This window comes from Hydractinia symbiolongicarpus, chromosome 7, assembly GCF_029227915.1.
Source record: "Hydractinia symbiolongicarpus strain clone_291-10 chromosome 7, HSymV2.1, whole genome shotgun sequence".
Classification (NCBI taxonomy): domain Eukaryota; kingdom Metazoa; phylum Cnidaria; class Hydrozoa; order Anthoathecata; family Hydractiniidae; genus Hydractinia; species Hydractinia symbiolongicarpus.
Genome location: NC_079881.1, coordinates 3,734,203 through 3,754,155, shown reverse-complemented (window position 1 = coordinate 3,754,155; position 19,953 = coordinate 3,734,203). Strand labels below are relative to the sequence as shown.

The window sequence follows — 19,953 nt, the reverse complement described above, 5'->3', positions numbered from 1 at the left end:
ATCTGGAAACTAGCAAATATTGTCAAAACACTATAAATGTGCAAGTTTACCAGTTTAAAATTATTCTTAAGTAGTCACTTTCTCCTTTATTTTTTAAGCACAATCGAATACATTAAAATACACATGTCACGATAGCAGACATAAATATTCTAACAACTCAAATAAATAAAAAAAGCTATTTCAGTTTTCAAAGTAAAGTTAATATTTATGTTTTTTTTTAAAAGCTCGAGATGTTGTGGAGAAAATGGCGAATGATGGTTTGAGTGATCCAAACGATTTTATGTGGATTGCACAGTTGCGTTATTATTTTGAAGAAGGTATGGTAGCTGTACGTATGATAACAACAACAATAATGTATGGCTACGAGTATCTTGGTAATTCAGGACGTTTGGTGATAACTCCCCTTACTGATCGTTGTTACAGGTGATGATCTTTTTGTTCTCTTTCTATTTTTTACAAGTAAAGAAAAGGTACTTAACCTGTCATGTGTGTATCACAGTGTCTGAGGAGATATTTTGGCTACTTGATATAAGCATTGACTAGTAAAGTTTTCACTTCATTCTAGAACTTTGATGGGTGCTTTAAAGTTGAATCTTGGAGGAGCTCCTGAAGGGCCTGCCGGTACTGGCAAAACAGAAACATCAAAAGATTTAGCGAAAGCAGTTGCAAAACAGGTAACTAATATAATAAGTTTATCACCGCCTTTGTTTTATATATAACATTCTTTTTCCATGTGATGGGCAAGTCATATAGCTGCCAACCTGGCCTACGCAAGTTATATCTAGGCCCACAATTCACTGCTGCAAATCTAATTTGACTATTTTACACTTTTTTCGGGGCGCTGTTTTGTTTAGCATTGGAGAAAGCGAATCTCTTAGCTTCTGTGTCCTCAGTCATGTTAATTTTACTAAGGATAAAATATTTTTTTCTTTAGTGTGTTGTCTTTAATTGCTCTGATGGATTGGATTACAAAGCAATGGGAAAATTTTTTAAAGGTCTTGCACAAGCTGGTTGTTGGGCCTGTTTTGACGAGTTCAACAGAATTGAGTTAGAGGTTAGATCTTATAAATCCGAACTCAAAAAAAACTTTGTTAGTTTTATAAACCCAGGGATGATTATACACAAAAATGTAAAAAAACATTTAGACTTTACTTCTTTTCCTGCTACCCTTGCCCGACCAAAAGCAATCTACTGGTGTTTTTATAGTTTTGAGACTCTGCATAAAATCCGTCTTCACAAAAATATTTTTAATATTAAACACTGTACAAGTGAATCAATGAGGAATTCATGGGAATTAGTGGCAACCTTTACCAATGCTGTGGGTAATACAATTTCTTTTATGAAAACAAAGAAACTGAACCGCCAAAGTTTAAAGGTTGTCATATAAGTATCTGTAACCAATACAACCTTGTTCTGCTTTATAATTTTCTTCTTGATTTTAAATATTTTTTACACTAATTTTGAATTTTTTTTAAATGTTGTCACATAGACTCTTTGGCTGAAAAGTGGCAACTGTTAGCATGCTTTTTTCTATCTGCCAACTAAAACTCAGCTCAACCACTTCGCCAATTTTAATATTATTTTTTTTACACTTTTAAATGGCTATTCAAATCCAGCTTAATACTCAAGTTCTAGGTTTTTGGTACATCTTTTTTTAGGTATTATCAGTGGTTGCTCAGCAGATCTTAACCATACAACGCGCAATAGCCTCACATTGCAAAACCTTTCTTTTTGAAGGGACTGAGCTTGTTCTCAACCCAACATGTACCATGTTTATCACAATGAATCCTGGGTATGCTGGTAGACAGGAGTTACCTGATAATCTAAAAGTATGTCCTTTCAAGTCTGTGACAGCTGCTGCAATGAATATAGTGACAAAATAAGGATGCGGCTTAGGTCTATTCTTTTAAAATCAAGAAGATATAAACCTAAGAAACAGGATTTACAAAAAATTAATAAAGATACAAGATTACAGATGAAGTCTCAGTGTAGTTTATGCGATTTGGCTTAATAGGACATGATTAAATATATCATAAAAGTGACATTCAAACTAAAATAAATAAGTTTTATACTGTAGTAAAAAGACTTTATTTTTTAAGATTATTTGCAGATTTTTAAAAGTTAACAAAATTAAAAAACGGATGCTTATGTTCAAGTGACATAAAACAAATGCATGTTTGCCAATGTTGAAATGTGTTGAGCTTTTTAATCTCATTTGTTTAGGTCTTGTTCAGAACTGTTGCAATGATGGTTCCAGACTATTCTCTCATTTCAGAAATTTCACTTTATTCGATGGGATTTGTCAATGCAAGAGCGTAAGTTTGAATCATGTTTAACAACGGTTATTCTCAACAGTGTACAGTATTGGTACTTAGATTGTACTGGTTGAACTGCAATATTTGAAAACTTGCAGTATTTCGTATGGAAGGAATTAACTTTGGTTCAATTTTTAAAATTTTTTGTTTAATAATTAAGACGTGTGGGTCTTCAAACCAACTGTCCTACTAAAACATAACTACAACCAAACCATTCAGAATTTCCATTAGTTACCAGACCTTTACGTATTAGATGAAAACTGCGAAAAAAAGAGTAGTTATCGAAAATTCTTTTGTTTGCTTCTTACATGATGAAATTTCAGCCTTTTCAATTAAAATGTGTTAACGTTAGCAAAAAAAATGTTACCACGTTGGCAGTTAATCAGCAATTGGATATATAAAGGCTTTTTTCTATATGTAAAAACTCTTTAAGGCAAGTTGACACAATAATAATATAGTTAAGGTAAATAAATAAAATGATATTTATGGTGTCATCAACTAATTTATCAAGTTGACCTAAACTTTTAACCGGGGGTAATGAATAAAGTTTCTTTCTTTTATGACTTTTAGTTAAAATTTTCTAACCAGTATCAAATAGGTTTTTTCAGGATTGTAATATCTGTTTTTCTTTTTTAAGACTTGCTGTGAAAATTGTTGAGACTTACAAACTATGCTCAGAACAACTTTCTTCCCAGTCTCATTATGATTATGGTATGCGTGCTGTAAAGTCTGTGTTAACTGCAGCAGGAAACTTGAAACTGAGGTTGCCTAATGATGATGAAAGTGAATTAGTTTTGCGTGCTATTTTGGAAGTCAATTTGGCAAAGTTTTTGTCACAGGTAAGTTATTAAACTCATTCTTTTAGAAAGGATTTTATTAGTTAAGTTGTTTGTCGTTTTGTTTTCTATGGAAAATATTTTTTGTCTGCTATTGTGTTCAAAAGTCCAATATTTCAGTTTTAAGAAATATATACCTATCAATGCTTAAAGGGAATCCAAGGTATAAAATGATGTTGGACAAGTCTTTTTAAAAACCTTTTTTCTTTCTCAAAATATTCAAACTTAAAGAATTTTAGATTTAATTATGCTGCATAATTATGACGTTATATTTAAGTAATAGCAAACTTTGACATTTTCTGTGATCAGTTATTTTAGACCTGTGTTAAGGGATGTACATTCAAACTTTATCAATGCATCGATATTATAAAAGTGAATTGATTAACATAATTTGTTTTGCCAAAATGACACTTGTTTGCTCGTCCCAGGCCTCCTTTTTTTTATCTCTATTGGAAGTTGACTGTTTGATGAAATTTAGTATTTGTTCATATACATCCTTACTTATAGGATGTGCCTTTGTTTGAAGGCATCATATCTGATCTTTTTCCTGGAACTTCATGGCCCAACCCAGATTATGGTGCACTGATGGATGCAATGGTGAGCAACTGTAAGAAGTATGGTTTACAAGCAACGGATTGGTATTTGAAAAAAATCATCCAGGTACATTTTTTGTACCTTTTTGAAAACCTATCAAGGTAATATGCACGTAGTATTAAAATAATACAATGTTTTCAGCATTACATTCTTCTTGTTTGTCATAGCTTTGTGAATAGTTTTCTAGCTAACTCCAACACAAAAATGTTTTTAATATACACTTTCAGATCTATGAAATGATGATTGTTCGTCATGGTTTTATGATTGTTGGAGAACCTCTCGGTGGAAAAACAAAAGCTTATAAGGTTTGTTTTAATTGTTAAAATGTTATACAGGAAAAAACATGGCTCTCTTTACTCGTTTAGAAACAATTGTACTTTTGATACGACATACAACAATCATAAATTTGTTCCACAAGATCAAGCACAATTTTTTGAAACAAAATATTTCCTTTTACGTGAAGGATAGGATACAGTATTAGGTATTCAAAGAGTTGCAAAATTATCACATTCATATTGCTATGTTCAAGACACTTTCATTATATTTGAAGACAAAGACATGTACAACTCTAATTATTGCAAATTAAATTTGATACCATCGTCATTCGAGAAATGTTCATCTATAATAATGTAACTTTCTGTTCGTTCAAATGTTATTGTTCTGCTATTACTAAATAAATATATAAAGCTTTTTTAGGAATTTCAGATATATTGACGGTTGCCTATTTACAGGTACTTGCTGATGCTATGGAAGATTTAGAAAAAATGGAAGTTCAAGACTTTTTTAAGGTGTTTTTTTTTCATTCTTTTGTATTAATTCGTATATAAGTAAGCAAAGTGAAAAGTTTTACTAAAACCATTTTACCTTGACTGCAGGACAGTGCACATACTGTGTTTGCAGGTTATATTCACAGGTTTTACTTGTTTGTCATTACGAAACATTGTTTTTGTGATACACTGCTACATTTTTTAATCGTCTTTAAGGTTCAGTAATAATATCAAGTTGAAAAATGAAATAGACTTTGTTTACATTTCCTGGGGTCAAAAATTTAAAAAAAAATTGAGAAAAGCGTTTAATATCAAAAGTTTAATAACTTTTTATGTAGGTGAAGTACAAAATTATCAATCCAAAATCTATTAAAATGGGCCAACTTTATGGCAACTTCGATCCAGTCTCTCACGAATGGTCAGATGGTGTACTTGCTGTTTCATTTCGTGAACAAGCAGCTTCTCAAACTGACGATAGGAAATGGATATTGTTTGATGGGCCTGTTGATGCAGTGTGGATTGAAAATATGAACACTGTTCTAGACGACAACAAAAAGGTGATAACATTTAATTCGTAAACAATGATATGTTACCAATTTATGCTGCAGAGAGAAATTCTAAAGAATTAATATGCTTATATTTTTATTAGAAATAAAGCCTAGTATGAAATAGATTTTAAGATATTAGGTTATCACTAGTTAAATGATCTGTTGAATAATTCACCGGATCTGAGAGCAAACAGTTATTGATATATGCTGATCATGTTCATATACAAATTTTTAATTTGGAAATTGGTTGTTCTTTCCATTGCGTAAAACTTGTTCTGTTGATAAAATTAATGTATAGGATCATGTGTTTTTAAAAATTGTTAAGGAGATATCAGAATTTAAAAGAACTTTGATGACGTCATTAACCAATTATTGTTAGCAAAACGAGGGGTGGTTTAATCCGGCTTTGGGGATGTATGGTTTAACTCCATTTTGTGTTGCTAAATTTTGCTTAAGCCACAAGTAATTTATTGAAATACAGCCAACGTTTTATTTCAGATATATATGATTTTGTCTTTTGTTTTTGTTTTAGCTTTGCTTAATGAGTGGTGAAATTATTCAAATGAATAACAAACAGAGTTTAATTTTTGAAACATCCGACTTGGAGCAAGCTTCTCCTGCTACTGTTAGTCGCTGTGGAATGATATACCTTGAACCTCATCAGGTAGGTGTTCTTTCTTATAACAATATTAACAGACCACAAATTTTATCCATGATCCTTATTCAACTTGAAGTATCAAAGAATTATTTAGTTGATCATCATCTAGTTCTTGCCATTTTTAGGGTTCTCCACCTTGGAGAAAAATTGGTATACTGATGTCCAAGCCAATTTGGACATCAGTATACCAATTTTGGGGACATCTAATATGGGCGTCCAACTTAGAAACACATAATTTAAAATGCTTGAGAATTGCATTATTTCTTACTTTCAGGATATTTTATATCTCATAATATATTTATATATATCTTCAATCACAGAGAAGATATATTTTCATGAAGAAACTATGTTCTATACTAAAAAAAATATGATATGCTAAAGCCATGTATTTTTGTTGCCCGAAAAGTTTTTTATCTACGGCGCTATCGACACCCAAAATAAATTTCTGGATCAGCCCCTGCCCCATTCTTCATGTAGGGAGCAGAGGCGCTGTGTTTCAACATGCAAAAAAAACGACATTATGCCTACAAAATAAAAAAAACCTGTGTTATTCGAAGATGACTCACTTTTCACTTTATGATAATGAGAAATAGCACATCTTTGTTTGGTGAATTATTTGAAAAAAAAATTCCAGATTACAACCAATAAATTTTTGCTTACACATTTAAGTTGCTATTTTCAATATTATGCGTGGATTCTAAGTTGAAAATTTGTTGTTGAAATGTTTTAAAATACTACTAACTATTGTTAAAGAAGTTTATCAGAATCATAATCTTATGAAGTAGAAAACAAGTTCAGTTTGCAGAAAGCCCCTCCTCCGGATAAAATCTAAAACTTCAGTTTTATTTATAATTTGTGGTGAGATTGCAATTGGGTGTGCGTAAGATTGCAATCTCTTCTGTTACTACCAGCATTACTTGCAGTTAGAGGATGCACATAGAAAATATTATATTGGTGGTTTTTCGTGGGTTCTCACACAGACCAATAGCCCAAGTTGCATAATGCAGTATTATTAGTAATTACCAAGTCAAACATTCATTTTCTGCAGTTTGCAAAAATTAACACACAGGAGAAAATAATTCTTTTTAATTTCAAAAATTAATGTTTATGAAACACCCAATTACTATCAGTCATATCAATTTAGTACTTCTGAGGCCTGCGAGTTTTATTTTTTTTCAATAATCTAGGTATTAAATTTGTCCAGTAGGAGCCTATAAGTTTTAATGCACAGACTCTGACTGAATCTGCTATACATAGCCATAAATGGTTTTTTAATATAAGTACGTGGGCCTGTTAAGATTATTAAATCTTCTGTTTGACACTTTGATTATTAGTTTTTACTGCTTTTAATTTTTCTTTAGCTTGGCTGGAAACCTTTCATGGAATCTTATTTGGATGAACTTTCAGACTTTTTAAATAAAGACCAAGTTCACTTTGTTAGAGATTTATTTGAGTGGTTAATGCAACCTTCGCTAGGTTTGTTATTGGTTTTGTCAATCCTAGAGAAGTTTAAGATGAAATCCACAAAATCTGCTGCTTTTAAATTTGTGATTTACCAAATACTTATAACATTAGTTGCAAAACAAATTCATCTGATAATGTAACACTGTCACGAAAAGCTTCGTACATTTTTATTTTTTATATAAAGTGTTTTTTTTTTAAATACATATCAATTTATCTGCTGTTACCCTTTGAAACACTGTTTACTCAGTCGCTTATATGTTCAAGATACTTCAAAACTTTATGTCAACCAATTAATATCTCTACCGTAAACAACAATATCTTATTCAGCCTAATTTTGACATTAAGTGTTTTTGCAAAAAAAAATCCTTCAAGATTAAGGGTGTGCGAAAATTGATTAGAGGGTACTCAGAAAAATACTAAAAACATCATTTTTTTTAAAAGTGTTTTTCATTTTTTCAACAATCATATTAGGTCTAAGCCTGGATTAATTAAAAATGTCTACTTGTATGTAGACAAGTTTGGATCCTTTTGGAGTGACAGTAATTTTTTTATTCATTATTAATCAGAATTGCAAAGGATTATATAATAAAGAAATTTACATGATTTTATTTTGTAAGCTTTTCAGTCATCGATTTTTTTCTAAATATATTTGCATTAAATTTTGTCCAAATATTAATTTTGAATGGGTGCTTGAAAATTTGAAGCACAAAAATAGAAGACACTGAATAAAATAAGCATGGGACTTAAAAGGATTATGGTAGCTCCACCTGATATACACCAATACTAATAATTAATTTATTTAGATTTTATCCGTCATGAATGCAAATTAATCATTTCAATGTCTCCAATGTTTCTTGCGAAAAGTTTCATGACATTGTATAAATGTCTTCTTGATGAAATCAGAGGCCAGGGAACAGCTGAAGGTTCACAGAGAATGTCATCAGGCCAGGTAAGGTAACAAAAATTGGGAATTGTTTTTTCCCATCAAAGATAGATAAAAAAATGTAAACATTAAAATCTTCGTGAAGGATTTTACATCATTATTTTATGATTGTGATCCCTGATTTCAGTCTGCTTCGTTTTAGATCATGTCATGGCTAGCCAGTTTGTTTATATTTGCATTGGTATGGTCTCTTGGCGCACTAGTAGATGGAAATGGCCGTGTGAAGTTTGATGAATTCTATCGCCAGTTAATCACTGGACATGACCAATCTCATCCAAAACCAAAACATCTAAAGATTGGGAAGGTATGTGTAATTTATGTATTTCTTTAAAAATCTATATATAGAGAGAGAGAGAGGTAGTTTAAAATCCCCTTAAAAATTATGATTTTAAATTAATATTTACACAAATTTTAAAAAATGACTGCATCCATGATAAGTTTCATGCTAGTACTACAATCTTGATTTAAAATATTGCCACAACAGACTTATTTTTAATATAACCACAAGCAGAAAGTGAGTCATTTACGCTCTTCTCTGCAACTGGTCACACTTTCTAAAACACCTGCTTTTTGGAATGATCCATGTCAGGGCCCATAAGGCCTTGAGATTCGGGTCATGCTGGCATTAGAACCTAATATTAGAATAGCCTGTGTAACTAATTGTGGGACGATTTCAAAATTTTCAGCTTTGTGTTATTATATTTTGCCCAGGATTGTACATTTATTTTACAAATTTTAAAAAGAGACATTGATGTTCTTGAAATTTTGTATAGTGTAGATCTACAGATCTTCGTGCCGTCAAAATGTTCTTATTTGCCACCCGTTGTTCTGTTTAATACAACCCTTTTTTCTAGCATAACTTATTTCCTGAAGCTGGCATGATCTATGACTATGTGTTTGTAAAACATGCAAATGGTTCTTGGTCCCGATGGCTTGACACCATCAACAAGAGCAGTTTGGTTATTTCAAAGAATGCGAAGGTCAGATGGATGTATTTTTCTTCTTCACCCAAATGAAACACTGGTCAAACTAGCACAACATAATTCATTTGATGCAACAGCACTGTATAAAATGTTGACACTCGTTTGACACTTAATAAGAAATAGAAATTAAAATGCTACATCTAATCCATCAGATATTGATAATTGTTGTTTTGTTATGCATTGAATGTAGTAACTACACAATGCAGGTATAAAAGTTAAAAGTATGATGTCTTTTTTGAGAGGAAAGACTTTTGTGTCAAAAGGTAATTATTGCTGAAATCCAATAAACCTTCCAACACTATTTAGGTAGTAAAGCTTTTTAATCCTTCATTTTTCCAGTTTTGAACACCTCTGCAAACCTTTTTGTACAGTTTAGTAAAATTCGAACCACAGCAGAATCTTATCAAAACTCGTTAATTACAGTAAAAAATATCGAACAAATCCTTTAGTTATCCTTTCACAACCATCTCAAAACACCCTCTAGTCCTGGAATAAATTTTACTAATCACCCTTGAGTTGTTTTGAAGTTGTTGTTGTAGGTATCAATTGTTGACGTGTTAGCCGAAAATGTCTTACAAAACTTATCATAGGTGAACGAGTTAATCATTAATACTGATGAAACTGTGCGACAAACATATTTCTTGAATACGTTTATATCTCACGATTGCCCAATGATGTTTGTTGGCAACACTGGGACTGGTAAATCAGCCATCACCAATGATCATCTTGTAAAATTACCTAGAGACAAGTTAGTTTGAGTTTGTAATGATCTTAATTGTGTTTATAAAGAAGAATTTTCAGGAACAGCGTCACTGTATTTGCATCTGCGATAAAAAATTTCAGAATGGATCTTCCGTACTATAAAAATAAATTTCAAATAAACCCATGTGTGACATCTTTGTTGCAGATGAAATGAAATAATATATTTGAGGCGTGATTATTTCCTCAAGGTAATATACTCAATTCCAGTTGATATTGCTATCAGTATAGGTTCTAATTACCAGGTTCTGTTGTACCAAAAGCTGTTTGTTGAGCTATATAATATTCAATAATTAGGAGTTTTTTTATCACAACATTTTACTGCATAGATTCTCGTGAGGTCTACGATGAAAAAATTGATGTTTCGGTGACAAAAAATTAAAAAGTTATGTGTATAAATGTGAAAAATGATCGTTTATTTAGGTATATTCCAATCAATGTTAATTTCTCAGCACGGACAAGTGCACAGCAAACTCAAGACATAATTATGTCTAAACTTGATAGGTATGTATGTCTCTTATCTCTTTGTAAATATATATTTTGTAAATTATGATCACTGACTTTTTATATTAGGCGTCGCAAGGGTGTGTATGGTCCACCACCGGGAAAAAGATGTGTTGTTTTTGTCGATGATTTAAATATGCCAGCCAAAGAAAAGTATGGTGCTCAACCACCGATCGAGTTGTTAAGACAGGTCTGTAATGTTTCTTTTTTTGATGCTATGATGTTTCGTCTAACTAGTCTAATTCTATAGGTGAATCTTTATGCTTAGAATAAGTGTAGTGTAATATTTTATTGATTCTGAGAACAGAGCAAATCTATATTAATTGTTTCATGTTTATTTCAGTGGATAGATCATAAAAATTGGTATGATTTGAAAGACACCTCAACTATAATTCTTGATGATGTGGTAAGTCTGTTAAAGCTAGTAAGTAAGTAAGTCAGGAAGTTTTAACGTTCTCGGGGATTCCATCCTAATGGCTGGCTCTTCCTTCCCCTCCGTCTGTAACTATGTTACATTACCACCAGAGATATCTAGATACGCATAGCATTGCTCTAACTTGCTTTCCTGCCACATAAGCTGGCTAGCGGTGAGTAGATGGCACCAAATGGGGTGACAACACTACATTTAAAGTGCACCAGAGTGGGGACTCGAACCTGAAACCCTATGTGTACAAGCGCTACACCATCTCCCCAACAACTAATAGTTGTATCTTCAGGAATAACGGTTATCTACCATTTTTAGAACATTTTTGCTTTTCTAAAACATGAAACATTTTGTTGCTCCGTAGCTGGTTAACTAAAGATTATAGCAATTAAGGTCGTTGACTGTTTTGTTTAAAGGTAGATTTGGGTGACAATTAAGATGTTTACATTTCAAGATTTTAAGATAAAATATTAGCTGTACAAAATTATTGATATCTTCCGTCGTCATAATTTTGAATCTGCAAAAGTTTATATTTTTTAAATGTAGTTAAATTGAAAAGCAATGGATGTCTTAAGGAAGCGCTAGCTTGCTTTCCTCAAATATCTGAAATAAATTATGAATCTATTTAAGATTTGCTTTGTAAAGACATTTTAAAGAGTGAACTTGTCGAACTTACGTAAATGTACTTGCGAAATGCCACTGTAAATAGACATGCCAATTTAAAATGGTGTAGCAACGTCTCTCAGTTGAGGCTCGCATACAGGATAATTCGATTTTGTACTTGCACATTTTTTGAGAATAAACACAAATAAAATATTTTGACTATTTTGTGGTATTGAATGTACAAATCCTGTCATAATCTCAAAATTGAGGTTGCTATCCTCTCTTAAAAACTATTTTAAAAACTATATTTAGGTATATTTTTACTTTGTTGTGGGAAAGTTTTTGGCAAGTATAAAAATCCTGTTTAGACCACAGAAAGTGTACTATACACAAAGTGAATCTTAATTTTTAGTGTTTTTCATCTTCTTTGTGCCCTACCAAGAGACGACGTAATGACTACTATGACTTCTTAAGATGTATTATACAATTTTTTTAGCTGCTTGTCACAGCTATGTGTCCACCTGGAGGAGGACGTAACGACATCACAGATAGATTTACACGTCACATGAATGTGATATCAATTGCAGATTTCGATGACAATACATTAACGAAAATATTCTCATCGATATGTGATTGGCACTTCAGTAATGGTTTTGATACATCCTTTGTAAGACTGGGGAAGGTAAGCTTTTTACATTTTCCTGCAGGTGCAACAAACAACAAGGACTATAGGGCTGTGAAAGTGTGTGAAATATTTTAAGGATTTTTTTGCATTCCACATGTTTGAGCATACTATCTCTTCTAATACTGTAACTGGAACAATCTCTTCACTACGCAGTTTCGAAATATTTAGATTGTTGTTATGGCAACCATGCAGGTGTACAAAGCAGCTATTGGCAACTTCCTGCCCACCCCTACAAAATCACATTATGTGTTCAATTTGCGAGATTTTTCAAGAGTTGTGAGAGGTGTGCTGCTGGTACCTAGCTCACATATGGAAGACGGAGACAAACTTATTCGACTGTGGGTCCATGAGGTTTACCGAGTGTTTTACGACCGTCTCATTGATGAATCTGACCGGTTGTTTTTTTTCAACCTCATTGGAGAAACGACAAAGAAGCAGTTTAATAAGGATATCAATGCATTACTAAAACATCTTGTTCCTAGTGGAAAACTCACTGATGATCATGTGCGCTCTCTCTTCTTTGGCGATTACATGAATCCAGATTCTCCAGATAAAATATACAACGAAGTCACTGAAATAGATACTTTAACATCTCGGATAGAATCGTAAGTAATGTTGTGTTTTGTTGATGGAAATAGGTTGTCCTTTTTAAAAATACAGGAAACTTTCGTAGAGAAAGACAAATTATTTAAAACTAAAGTTATAAAATCCTTTAGATTTTATATAATGTTGGAAAAGCAGTCCAACGCGTCTGAATATCCTCATTGCATCATTTAATTGTCATACAACTACTATATTTTCCGTCTTAAAGCAACAAAAAACATGACATTAAAAATGCAAACTCTGCCTTTAATTTTTTTGCATCAACAAAAGAAGGAAAAAGAAAAATTTCCATGGTAGTTGGTTACAGAGTAGACAGCAGTGAAGTGCGAATAGGTTTCCTTTTTTTGGCAAATTTTACATTTTTTTATTTTCTAAGTTGATTATCTACAAATTGGCGTTTGTCTGTGGATTTTAACCTATTTCAATAACCTAAATCAAAACGTGGCCGGAAATTATGTGTTTATGCAAAATTTTGCCATTGTTTCTGTTTCGTGTTTATTTTTAGATATTTAGATGAATATAATTTGATGAGCAAAGCTCCCATGTCATTGGTGATGTTTAAGTTTGCCATTGAGCATGTGTCAAGAGTTTCGCGTGTTCTTAAGCAAGCCAATGGGCATGCTTTGCTAGTTGGTATGCTGTGGTTTACTGTTTATTAACCTGCTTGTGTGACCTGAGTTTTACATTTTGATTTTTCTTATGCTACGGTGAATTAATTTTTGTTACAAAATTGACGACTTCTTTAAACTTTGCTTACAAAGAAATTTAGAAAAATTTTTTTTATCTTTAGTTGTTCCATTTTAATTTATGTCACTAAAGTTCTCGCTATATCATTTGTTATTTTGAGATTTTTTTTGCAACAATTTATTCTAAAACCAGTTCCTATCCTTTATTATGTATACAAGAAAATTTGTTCAAAATACCCTCTACTAATATGTTCAAATTATTTCTCATTTCAGGTATTGGTGGAAGTGGGCGTCAAAGTGTCACAAAATTGGCTGCACATATGGCTGACTACGATCTATTTCAAATCGAAATCACTAAAAGTTATTCCAAAACTGATTGGAGAGATGACTTAAAGAAGGTAGGCAGTTTACTAGGGAAAAAGCTTTATTCACTTAACACCATTGTACCGATTACCATTGAAAGTAACTGCCCCCCACATGCATTATATTAGTTTATGATTATCGTGTGTTTATTTAATCGTTGAACAGTCAATATAATAACTCGAATGCGGTTTGTTCTACGTTTCTTTCATTCGTCTGATGGCGCCTACATTTTATTTATTGTGTGATAATTATTTCAACAGTTGTAACTTTTTTTTTTTAACGTGCGAAGTTATGTCCAAAACATGTCCTGGAATCGCTACTTTTCATACAATGCTGGACTATAGCTCTTAGCACAAGGCTTACTATTGTTACTTAAAACATGGACAAAATACCTTCTTTTTAAAAAAAGAATCCTTGGTTTTCACAAAGTCTTTGATTCAGTATAAAAATTGTTTTGCATTCAGCTCCTTATAAAATCTGGCGTGGAAGGGAAGTCGACAGTATTCCTGTTTAGCGATAACCAAATCAAAGAAGAATCATTTGTGGAGGATATCAACATGATCTTGAACACTGGCGATGTGCCGAATATTTTTGCAAGTGACGAAAAGGCTGAAGTTATTGAAAAAATGCAGGGAGTTGCTAGATTGGAGGTGAACGTTCTATGTGATTGAGAATCAACCAATATTCCTATTTTCTGTTTTATTTTATAAAATTTTGGCTATCGACCCATTAAGATATATACCCCACCGTTGACGTTGGAGAGTTGATATAAAGAAGTACAACAAAAACAAATCTTAAAACCTGAGATGCAAATAATTTGCAAAAATGTGTTTATCTACTTGTAGGTCCTGTGTTTTCATGTTTTTATTCAATAAATATAATTTTAGGGAAGAAAAATTGATGCTACACCACTAGCGATGTACAACTTCTTTATTGATCGCGTCAAATCGAATTTACACATTGTGCTTGCAATGAGCCCAATTGGTGATGCGTTTCGAAATCGCTTGCGTATGTTTCCTTCACTTATTAACTGCTGCACGATTGATTGGTTCCAGGTGAGTGTTTACAAGTCGTAATTAGTTTCATATTGCGATGTAAAGTTGCAGGAAAGCTGGGAAATAATCAAGAATTAGAAAATTCTCCTTAGTTAGTTAGGCCACTCTAGTCTTTGCAACATGTAATTTAGTGTTTGATTATCTATTAGACAATTCTGAGAAAAGTAGTAGAATTCCGTGTGATAAAGTTTGGAAAATTCTGGAACATTCTAGAAACTTTAGGGTAATTTTTATGCAAAAACCTTTATTGCGTATGCCATTTTAAATGCTTTTTAAATTGTTAGCAAACAAAAAAATCTTCGAAATTGAGGTGCCTTTCATCAATTAGTATCAGTAACAATGTCTTAAACACCACTCAGTTTCAATGCCAACTTGCCGCGAATGAGAAAGTATGCCCCCATTCCCGAATAACCCCCACCCTTAAACTATTTTCTGACCCTATTTTTGAATCGGCACTGATGAGGAGATAAAATTAAGCATGTTGAGCATCGACATTTAAACGCTGGCAGCTCCGTCTGTGAACGGTTTAATGGAAAGTATCCTTTGTATATATTTTTGTTGACAAAATCTGTGTTATTAGTTTCCTGTTTACAAGCAATGTTACACCAATTAATAAGGCATCTCCCAAATGCCCCATCCTTTCTGCCAAGCCCCTCACCCTCTCCCCTGGATAAGCTCCCTTAATAGACCTGCATTTGATAATACATATCAAATGACAGAAAAAATTGTGAAAATAAACTCTCTTAACTTTAAGATAATGGATTTTTTTTCTCACCCTAATATTTTTCAGGCATGGCCAGATGACGCTTTAGAAATGGTTGCAAATAAATTTTTGCAAGACGTTGAAATGGAAGAGCATGTTCGAAATGCTTCAGTGGTCATGTGTAAATCATTTCATGAGAGTGTAAGAAAGCTATCTGAAAGGTAAAATTATACAAATCTTGTCAAAAAAACAGAATTTATTTATCTATATGCAAGCAGTACATTGTGTTTTGTACTTTGCATTTCTGCATAAACGATAACTTGGTTTGAGATGTAATTTATTAACTAGCTCTATAAATATCACGGCCTTAAAGTTTACCTTTGGTGAAAATCAAGTTCATTTTATATGACAGAGCTTAAAGGTTGTCTGGGAATCTGTATATTTTTTGAAAAATATTTATTGATTCTAAAGCTTTTGAAGTGAGGTGAGGTGTTATATTTAACATCTGTGCTAAGGCATATAGGGTTACAAATATTATTTAGCTATTCAGTGTAAATCATTTTACATAAATTTTTAGGACTTAGCTACTGTGTTTATGCTCGATAACAACAATTACATGTTTAGAAGCTAGTTTATGAAGTCATATTTTTTTTAAAAAAAACCTTAGACACTTTCAAAGGTCTTTCATATGAGCTTAGCTTTTCAGGAGGCAGGATTTCATTTCTACCTTTTATTCATTCCCCTTGTTTGACAGATGGTGACAATTACTTTCCTTTTTCGATATTAAGATACTTAATTCCTTAAAAGATTGATCTCTCTCTAAAAAACATGATTCGTTTATGCAACCAAATAGACTTCATAAGCTGTAAAATGGTCCTTTTTCTGCATGATTTAGATACTTCGAAGTCCTACGTCGCCACAATTACGTCACTCCAACATCTTATCTTGAACTTATTCAAACTTTCAAAAGTCTGCTGCGTACCAAACGTGAAGAAACGATGTCGCTAAAGAATCGATACATCATTGGATTGGAAAAGCTTGAGTTTGCTGCGTCGCAGGTCAGCGTTATGAAGGATGAATTGATTGCATTGCAACCAAAACTTGTGGAAACGTCTGCTGAAACAGAAAAACTGATGGTGAAGATTGCACAGGACACAGTTGAAGTTGAGGCGAAGAAAGAGGTGCTTGTTCGTTAGTTTATTAGTGCCTGACCATGTATACGTCTCCTTATCTAGTAACACACTTATCATTTGTATTTGAACTTAATGTTGCAGTACTGTCACTAACAGCATTCGCATCAGTTTATATGACTTATCCCATTTCTTAGTTCCTACAATATCCTCCATTTCTTCAGTTCCTGCAATGTCCTCCATTTCTTCAGTTCCTGCAATGTCCTCCATTTCTTCAGTTCCTGCAATGTCCTCCATTTCCTCAGTTCCTGCAATGTCCTCCATTTCCTCAGTTCCTGCAATGTCCTCCATTTCTTCAGTTCCTGCAATGTCCTCCATTTCCTCAGTTCCTGCAATGTCCTTTATTTCCTCAGTTCCTGCAATGTCCTCCATTTCCTCAGTTACTACAATTTCCTCCATTTCCTCATTTCCTGCAATGTCCTTCATTTCTTCAGTTCCTGCAATGTCCTCCATTTCCTCAGTTCCTGCAATGTCCTACATTTTCTCAGTTCCTGCAATGTCCTCTATTTCCTCAGTTCTTGCAATTTCCTCCATTTCCTCAGTTCCTGCAATGTCCTATATTACATCATTAGCCATACTTTTCAAAACTTAAATAGTAGAACTCTTTACATTCCAATCATTGTTTGGTCACTACCTATAGCTGTTCACTACATTCTATTTCTTAGCCGATTGTAAACTTAAATCTTTTCTTATTTATTTGACAGGTTGTATCTGCAGATGAGGCTGTTGCAAACGAAGCAGCAGCTGTAGCACAAGGAATTAAATCAGAGTGTGAAGCTGATCTAGCTGAAGCCATTCCTGCTTTGGAGGCTGCTGTATCTGCATTGAATACATTGAAACCAAGTGATATCAGTCAAGTGAAAGCAATGAAGGTGATTTTCTTTAGCAGATTCTAAGTTTTCTACTTTTTGTTATTTCTTTCATTTCTTTAGAACTGAAATACAATAGTAATTAAAAAACGTAAAGACAGTGATCATTGAAAAATAGCGATATTTAGGGATCACGTAAATTTACGCCCAGAGTGCTCTGCATGTTTTTAAAGTGTACTGCCTACCCAACAGTCCCAAACATGAACCGTCTAGTACCAAACATGAACCGTCTAGTTCTTTTCCTTAGTCATCTATTGGAACTAAGATTTTTGGACAGTTAATTATTTTCGGCCAGGAAAAGGGTGTTTTTTAAAAAACATGTTCAAAGGGTTAGTGGACTTTTTGGGCAACTAATGTTACAAGCATTATAAAATTGCCAAAGCAATAGTTGTCTTTATGACCGCCTTAGATGTTTCATTCTTTTTTATCTTCAGAATCCTCCTGGAATTGTCAAGCTAGTTATGGAAGCTGTGTGTATTATGAAAAGTATAAAACCAGAACGTAAGCCAGATCCGTCTGGTTCTGGCAAGATGATCGAAGACTATTGGGGACCCTCACAGAAAATCTTAGGCGACATGAGATTTCTAGACAGTTTGAAAGCATACGATAAAGACAACATCCCTCCTGCTATCATGAAAGTCATCAGAGCGAAGTAAGCCGCAATAAATACTATGTGTTTTCTGTTAAAAAATGTTTCATGCACATCTGTCTGGTCATTCAAAGCATTTAGATCATAAAGGTCTCTGTAAGGGTCAAATTTAAAAAAGCAGGAATTATAGAGTATTAAAATGCCCACAATCCATACAAACTGAGTTGATGAGAAGACCTTACAACTAACTTAACTTTTTTTCTTGTCTCCATAACGCATTCTTAATCCAGCCCCTAAAACCCTTTATAAACCTTTTGTTAAGAAAAATATATCTTTCTTTTAGATATGCTACAAACGATCAATTCGTTCCTGAGATTGTACGACAAGCCTCGACAGCTTGTGAAGGTTTGTGTAAATGGGTTCGAGCGATGGAAGTTTATGATCGAGTTGCTAAGGTAAGAAAAATAATTACATAACAAGGTGTCCAAGAATTCTGTGATCCTGTCGAACAAAAATATATGTCCGTATTTTCTATGTGTTATCGCTATTTTCTTCTAAGGCTTTTAAGGTACCGAAAATAGTTTGTTTTGTTTGAGAAAGTTTGTAATATGACAATAGTGTAAGAATACTCAATCATTTCACACAATTTCTTCGTATATTTTTGCAATAAAAGGTGGTCGCTCCGAAGAAATTAAAACTCGCTGAAGCAGAAGAAGAACTTAGCGTGCAAATGGCGAAGTTGAACGAAAAGAGAGCTGAGTTAAAAGAGGTACTCTGTTAAACGTGATAAACTCATTCGGAAGAGATTGACAAGTTTTGTCTAAGGTTTTTTAAATAATAAAACTTGTTTCGTGAATTTAATAGTCTTAGGGCTATCAATATTTAAGAGTTTCGGACCATTTCTTGTACCTATATTATAATAACCATATATGTCTATCTCTGTGCAACATGGCAAGTAGCGAAAAGCACGCAATGTGGTATAAATAGGACGGACGTACCCGTGGATTTTTCCGCGGGAAACTGAATAGTTTGTTATAATAATAACCTGAAGTTCTCGTACTGCGTATAAGCTTTTACAATGATTTAAAATGCGAGAATATTTCAAAAACTTTTCTTTGAGTGCTTTTAATTATCATTTATAGGTGTCTGATAAGCTACAAGCATTGAACGATGAACTTGAGTTGATGACAAAGAAGAAGCAGGACTTAGAAGCTAATATAATTCTCTGCGAACAGAAGCTCGATCGTGCAGAAAAATTGATAGGAGGGCTTGGTGGTGAGAAAACAAGATGGACTGAGACGGCTGCAAATTTAGCTGGAGTGTGAGTAGGCTATTGCACAGTTAAAACTAATCATAGACAAACTAATCATAGACAAACCCAAGTAAAGAATTACACTCGAAAAATCTGCAATACAATGTTTTTAATCCGTAAAAAGTCTACAGAGTCTTGATGCTTTAAAACATGTTTTCCTTTTTTTTTATATTCGTAAAGTTCGGGGCTTTTTCATATCCAATATGTAAAAGTAATTTGCAACAATTCAGAAATCGTGTCTGTGAGAAGATCTATTTTTTCCAAAAAAAAGAGAATTGTTTTTTGGGAAGCATTACGTAACTTTACTTTTGTTTCCAGGTACAATCGGTTAACTGGTGATGTCTTGCTTTCTTCTGGTGCAGTTGCTTATCTTGGTGCATTCACAGTTGACTTCAGAAATGTAGGTTACTTCTTGTGGGAAGATTTTTCAACTAACAAAATTTGTAGTGATCTGGTAGTTAAAAATAAACAAATTATTAGCCATTTTAGTATTTTATCCT

The 19,953-nt window shown here is 33.0% G+C and overlaps 1 protein-coding gene across 2 annotated transcripts in view; it reads left to right on the top strand.

Moving 5' to 3' along the window:
• The window catches only part of LOC130648416 (dynein axonemal heavy chain 3-like), a 56,806-nt gene that overhangs the window by 21,704 nt on the left and 15,149 nt on the right, over positions 1 to 19,953 (top strand). For both annotated transcript variants that reach the window (XM_057454467.1, XM_057454466.1), the window contains exons 29-61: positions 225 to 423; positions 566 to 674; positions 935 to 1,054; positions 1,659 to 1,829; positions 2,224 to 2,315; positions 2,953 to 3,154; positions 3,659 to 3,811; positions 3,973 to 4,050; positions 4,477 to 4,533; positions 4,851 to 5,069; positions 5,593 to 5,724; positions 7,080 to 7,194; positions 7,986 to 8,131; positions 8,268 to 8,429; positions 8,980 to 9,105; positions 9,699 to 9,856; positions 10,291 to 10,371; positions 10,441 to 10,561; positions 10,715 to 10,777; positions 11,895 to 12,080; positions 12,252 to 12,688; positions 13,192 to 13,319; positions 13,646 to 13,770; positions 14,200 to 14,385; positions 14,623 to 14,790; positions 15,581 to 15,714; positions 16,389 to 16,674; positions 17,388 to 17,555; positions 17,987 to 18,204; positions 18,485 to 18,596; positions 18,815 to 18,910; positions 19,284 to 19,462; positions 19,772 to 19,853. In XM_057454467.1, coding sequence (XP_057310450.1) covers positions 225 to 423; positions 566 to 674; positions 935 to 1,054; positions 1,659 to 1,829; positions 2,224 to 2,315; positions 2,953 to 3,154; positions 3,659 to 3,811; positions 3,973 to 4,050; positions 4,477 to 4,533; positions 4,851 to 5,069; positions 5,593 to 5,724; positions 7,080 to 7,194; positions 7,986 to 8,131; positions 8,268 to 8,429; positions 8,980 to 9,105; positions 9,699 to 9,856; positions 10,291 to 10,371; positions 10,441 to 10,561; positions 10,715 to 10,777; positions 11,895 to 12,080; positions 12,252 to 12,688; positions 13,192 to 13,319; positions 13,646 to 13,770; positions 14,200 to 14,385; positions 14,623 to 14,790; positions 15,581 to 15,714; positions 16,389 to 16,674; positions 17,388 to 17,555; positions 17,987 to 18,204; positions 18,485 to 18,596; positions 18,815 to 18,910; positions 19,284 to 19,462; positions 19,772 to 19,853 — 5,009 coding nt within the window. The remainder of the gene's footprint in view (positions 1 to 224; positions 424 to 565; positions 675 to 934; positions 1,055 to 1,658; positions 1,830 to 2,223; positions 2,316 to 2,952; positions 3,155 to 3,658; positions 3,812 to 3,972; positions 4,051 to 4,476; positions 4,534 to 4,850; positions 5,070 to 5,592; positions 5,725 to 7,079; positions 7,195 to 7,985; positions 8,132 to 8,267; positions 8,430 to 8,979; positions 9,106 to 9,698; positions 9,857 to 10,290; positions 10,372 to 10,440; positions 10,562 to 10,714; positions 10,778 to 11,894; positions 12,081 to 12,251; positions 12,689 to 13,191; positions 13,320 to 13,645; positions 13,771 to 14,199; positions 14,386 to 14,622; positions 14,791 to 15,580; positions 15,715 to 16,388; positions 16,675 to 17,387; positions 17,556 to 17,986; positions 18,205 to 18,484; positions 18,597 to 18,814; positions 18,911 to 19,283; positions 19,463 to 19,771; positions 19,854 to 19,953) is intronic.